This window comes from Somniosus microcephalus, chromosome 11 (genome assembly GCF_052327205.1).
Source record: "Somniosus microcephalus isolate GS21.2 chromosome 11, FLI_Smic_1.0, whole genome shotgun sequence".
Lineage (NCBI taxonomy): Eukaryota > Metazoa > Chordata > Chondrichthyes > Squaliformes > Somniosidae > Somniosus > Somniosus microcephalus.
This window is the reverse complement of record NC_140997.1, coordinates 97,216,222-97,222,221: the sequence shown is the minus strand read 5'-3', so window position 1 is coordinate 97,222,221 and position 6,000 is coordinate 97,216,222. Positions and strand designations below refer to the sequence as shown.

General features: G+C 35.4%; 1 protein-coding gene across 1 annotated transcript in view; it reads left to right on the top strand.

Moving 5' to 3' along the window:
- Nucleotides 1-338: 338 nt before the first annotated feature.
- Nucleotides 339-6,000, top strand: part of tmem130 (transmembrane protein 130) — a 349,108-nt gene continuing 343,446 nt past the window's right edge. Inside the window, exons 1-2 of the mRNA XM_086002272.1 lie at nt 339-447; nt 877-1,191. Coding sequence (XP_085858398.1) covers nt 396-447; nt 877-1,191 — 367 coding nt within the window. The 5' untranslated portion in view covers nt 339-395. The remainder of the gene's footprint in view (nt 448-876; nt 1,192-6,000) is intronic.

The following is a 6,000-nucleotide window of genomic DNA, read 5'->3' as shown; positions in this document are numbered from 1 at the left end:
GTCATGATGGGTGAATGGAAATTGGTGCGGGTTAGAATCCGGGCCACAGAGATTTGCATGAACTCCAGTTTACGGAGGGTGAAAGCTGGGAGACCAGCCAGGGGAGCGTTGGAATAGCCGGGTCTAGAGATGACAAAGGCAGGGATGAAGGGTTTGAGCAGCAGATGGGCTGAGGCAGGGGCCGAGACCTTCCAAAGTCAGGCACAGAAGGTTGAACATAAATTCCAGTGTTGGGGTGACCAGTGGTTGGAATAGGTTCTCCTTTCGTTTGTGATTTGACAGACTGGGGCTGACGTATTAGGAAGTGTAGAGAGACTCAGCATTGTTGGTGCTGATCGTGCTGCGGAGGGAGTGGGGATCTTAAGCTGGTACTGAGAGCTCTCAATCCATCAGCCATGGCTTCTCTGAAGCTCCTGCTCTTATTCATGAACACTGCAATGTTGTCAGGTGAGGAGGGCGAGTCCTCCAAGGGGGGCGGGGTGCGAGACTTTAGATAATAATTAATACTCTTTATTTATTAAAAGCGGTCCACCACTGGTAATAAAAGAGAGAGAGAGAGAGAGAGAGACTCAGAAAGGGACCGGGAGCAGCGAGGTTTGAGATACATTCTTAATAAACAGGAAATACATTTGGGTGTGTTCCTTAATTTTTATAAAATCTGATCAGATTAAAACATTCGCAAATTCCATCCATCCTATTTGTATTCCGACACAGTATAAATCAAATGTTAGTTTGCATCAGAAGAGATTGTGCAATAAGATTTTCGGTCCCTGGACAGTAATTGGTGTTGCGAGTGAATGCATTTATCGAAGGACGAGCTGGTTTCTAATGGCTGTATTGAGAGCTTCCCAATGGCCTGTGGTTTGTTTTTTGCAGGAAGCTCCTCGCAGTATTACCTGGTACTGGACACCGACAGTCCCATCACCACGGGTGCCCAGGGGACAGTAGAAGCCAGGCTGGTCTCCAGGGCTGGGAGCCAGCTAGAGGCTCCCCATCCCCATCCCTACACCTTCCATTGGTACCTGGACAGCCCGCTCTCCATCGTCGGCAGGTGGGACCGAAAGCTCAGCTGCTCCATCACCGTTCACACCCGAGCCCCGAAGGTCTACACTCTCCGCGCCTGGGTGACACGGGAGGGGTGTGCCTGGTGCCCGCCGGTCGCACACGCTTCCAGCAAACTCCATGTGACAGGTGAGACCCTGATTTGTGACTGTAAGTGAGAGAGGAACAGTTCTCACCTCCCCACTGATCAGGTTCAACACATTTCCAAAGGGTAATCGAACCGATTGTTATTAGTGAATAATCAACAATAACTGAAATTACAACGGGTTATTGGTGAATATTGTTCAATAACTGAAATTACACCGGGTTATTGGTGAACATTGTTAAATAACTGAAATTAAACTGGGTTATTGGTGAATGTTGATTAATAACTGAAATTACACTGGGTTATTGGTAAATATTGTTCAATAACTGAAATTACACTGGGTTATTGGTGAATATTGTTCAATAACTGAAATTACACCGGGTTATTGGTGAATATTGTTCAATAACTGAAATTACACTGGGTTATTGGTGAATGATGTTTAATAACTGAAATTACACCGGGTTATTGGTGAATATTGTTCAATAACTGAAATTACACCGGGTTATTGGTGAATGATGTTTAATAACTGAAATTACACCGGGTTATTGGTGAATATTGTTCAATAACTGAAATTACACCTAGTTATTGGTGAATATTGTTCAATAACTGAAATTACACTGGGTTATCAGTGAATATTGTTCAATAACTGAAATTACACCGGGTAATTGGTGAATATTGTTCAATAACTGGAATTACACTGGGTTATTGGTGAATATTGTTCAATAACTGAAATTACACCGGGTTATTGGTGAATATTGTTCAATAACTGAAATTACACCGGGTTATTGGTGAATATTGTTCAATAACTGAAATTACACAGGGTTATCGGTGAATATTGTTCAATAACTGAAATTACACCGGGTTATTGGTGAATATTGTTCAATAACTGAAATTACACTGGGTTATCAGTGAATATTGTTCAACAACTGAAATTACACTGGGTTATTGGTGAATATTGTTCAATAACTGAAATTACACTGGGTTATCAGTGAATATTGTTCAATAACTGAAATTACGCTGGGTTATTGGTGAATATTGTTCAATAACTGAAATTACACTGGGTTATTGGTGAATATTGTTCAATAACTGAAATTACACTGGGTTATCAGTGAATATTGTTCAATAACTGAAATTACACCAGGTTATCAGTGAATATTGTTCAATAACTGAAATTACACTGGGTTATCAGTGAATATTGTTCAATAACTGAAATTACACTGGGTTATTGGTGAATGTTGTTCAATAACTGAAATTACACTGGGTTATTGGTGAATATTGTTCAATAACTGAAATTACACCTGGTTATTGGTGAATATTGTTCAATAACTGAAATTACACTGGGTTATTGGTAAATATTGTTCAGTAACTGAAATTACACTGGGTTATTGGTTAATATTGTTCAATAACTGAAATTACACTTGGTTATTGGTAAGTATTGTTCAGTAACTGAAATTACACTGGGTTATAGGTTAATATTGTTCAATAACTGAAATTACACTGGGTTATTGGTGAATATTGTTCAGTAACTGAAATTACACTGGGTTATTTGTGAATATTGTTCAATAACTGAAATTACACTGGGTTATTGGTGAATATTGTTCAATAACTGAAATTACACCGGGGTTATTGGTGAATATTGTTCAGTAACTGAAATTACACTGGGTTATTGGTGAATATTGTTCAGTAACTGAAATTACACTGGGTTATTGGTGAATATTGTTCAGTAACTGAAATTACACTGGGTTATTGGTGAATATTGTTCAGTAACTGAAATTACACTGGGTTATTGGTGAATATTGTTCAATAACTGAAATTTCACCGGGTTATTGGTGAATATTGTTCAATAACTGTAATTACACCGGGTTATTGGTGAATATTCTTCAATTACTGAAATTACACTGGGTTATTGGTGAATATTGTTCAATAACTGAAATTACACTGGGTTATTGGTGAATATTGTTCAATAACTGAAATTACACTGGGTTTTCAGTGAATATTGATCAATAACTGAAATTACACCGGGTCATTGGTGAATATTGTTCAATAACTGAAATTACACTGGGTTATTGGTGAATATTGTTCAATAACTGAAATTTCACCAGGTTATTGGTGAATATTGTTCACTAACTGAAATTACACTGGGTTATTGGTGAATATTGTTCAATAACTGAAGTTACACTGGGTTATTGGTGAATATTGTTCAATAACTGAAATTACACTGGGTTATTGGTGAATATTGTTCAGTAACTGAAATTACACTGGGTTATCAGTGAATATTGTTCAATAACTGAAATTACACCGGGTTATCAGTGAATATTGTTCAATAACTGAAATTACACAGGGTTATTGGTGAATATTGTTCAGTAACTGAAATTACACTGGGTTATTGGTGAATATTGTTCAGTAACTGAAATTACACTGGGTTATTGGTGAATATTGTTCAATAACTGAAATTATACCGGGTTATTGGAGAATATTGTTCAATAACTGTAATTACACCGGGTTATTGGTGAATATTGTTCAATAACTGAAATTACACTGGGTTATTGGTGAATATTGTTCAATAACTGAAATTACACCGGGTTATTGGTGAATATTGTTCAAAAACTGAAATTACACTGGGTTATCAGTGAATATTGTTCAATAACTGAAATTACACCGGGTCATTGGTGAATATTGTTCAATAACTGAAATTAGACTGGGTTATCAGTGAATATTGTTCAGTAACTGAAATTACAGTGGGTTATTGGTGAATATTGTTCAGTAACTGAAATTACACTGGGTTATTGGTGAATAATTTTCAGTAACTGAAATTACACTGGGTTATTGGTGAATATTGTTCAATAACTGAAATTACACTGGGTTATTGGTGAATATTGTTCAATAACTGAAATTACACCTGGTTATTGCTTAATATTGTTCAATAACTGAAATTACACTGGGTTATTGGTAAATATTGTTCAGTTACTGAAATTACACTGGGTTATTGGTGAATATTGTTCAATAACTGAAATTACACTGGGTTATTGGTAAATATTGTTCAGTAACTGAAATTACACTGGGTTATTGGTTAATATTGTTCAATAACTGAAATTACACTGGGTTATTGGGAAGTATTGTTCAGTAACTGAAATTACACTGGGTTATTGGTTAATATTGTTCAATAACTGAAATTACACTGGGTTATTTGTGAATATTGTTCAATAACTGAAATTACACTGGGTTATTGGTGAATATTGTTCAATAACTGAAATTACACCGGGTTATTGGTGAATATTGTTCAGTAACTGAAATTACACTGGGTTATTGGTGAATCTTGTTCAGTAACTGAAATTACACTGGGTTATTGGTGAATATTGTTCAGTAACTGAAATTACACTGGGTTATTGGTGAATATTGTTCAGTAACTGAAATTACACTGGGTTATTGGTGAATATTGTTCAATGACTGAAATTTCACCGGGTTATTGGTGAATATTGTTCAATAACTGTAATTACACCGGGTTATTGGTGAAAATTGTTCAATAACTGAAATTACACTGGGTTATTGGTGAATATTGTTCAATAACTGAAACTACACTGGGGTATTGGTGAACATTGTTCAAAAACTGAAATTACACCGGGTTTTCAGTGAATATTAATCAATAACTGAAATTACACCGGGTCATTGGTGAATATTGTTCAATAACTGAAATTACACTGGGTTATTGGTGAATATTGTTAAATAACTGAAATTACACCGGGTTATTGGTGAATATCGTTCACTAACTGAAATTACACTGGGTTATTGGTGAATATTGTTCAATAACTGAAATTACACTGGGTTATTGGTGAATATTGTTCAATAACTGAAATTACACTGGGTTATTGGTGAATATTGTTCAGTAACTGAAATTACACTGGGTTATCAGTGAATATTGTTCAATAACTGAAATTACACCGGGTTATCAGTGAATATTGTTGAATAACTGAAATTACACCGGCTTATTGGTGAATATTGTTCAGTAACTGAAATTACACTGGGTTATTGGTGAATATTGTTCAATAACTGAAATTACACCCGGTTATTGGTGAATATTGTTCAGTGACTGAAATTACACCGGGTTATTGGTGAATATTGTTCAGCAACTGAAATTACACTGGGTTATTGGTGAATATTGTTCAATAACTGGAATTACACCGGGTTATCAGTGAATACTGTTCAATAACTGAAATTACACTGGGTTATCAGTGAATATTGTTCAGTAACTGAAATTACAGTGGGTTATTGGTGAATATTGTTCAGTAAATGAAATTACACTGGGTTATCAGTGAATATTGTTCAATAACTGAAATTACACGAGGTTATTGGTGAATATTGTTCAAAAACTGAAATTACACCGGGTTATTTGTGAATATTGTTCAATAACTGAAATTACACTGGGTTATCAGTGAATATTGTTCAATAACTGAAATTACACTGGGTTATTGGTGAATTTTGTTCAATAACTGAAATTACACTGGGTTATCGGTGAATATTGTTCAATAACTGAAATTACACTGGGTTATTGGTGAATATTGTTCAGTAACTGAAATTACACCGGGTTATTGGTGAATATTGTTCAGTAACTGAAATTACACCGGGTTATTGGTGTATATATTTCAGTAACTGAAATTACACTGGGTTATTGGTGAATATTGATCAATAACTGAATTTACACCGGGTAATTGGTGAATATTGTTCAATAACTGAAATTATACCGGGTTATTGGAGAATATTGTTCAATAACTGTAATTACACCGGGTTATTGGTGAATATTGTTCAATAACTGAAATTACACTGGGTTATTGGTGAATATTGTTCAATAACTAAAA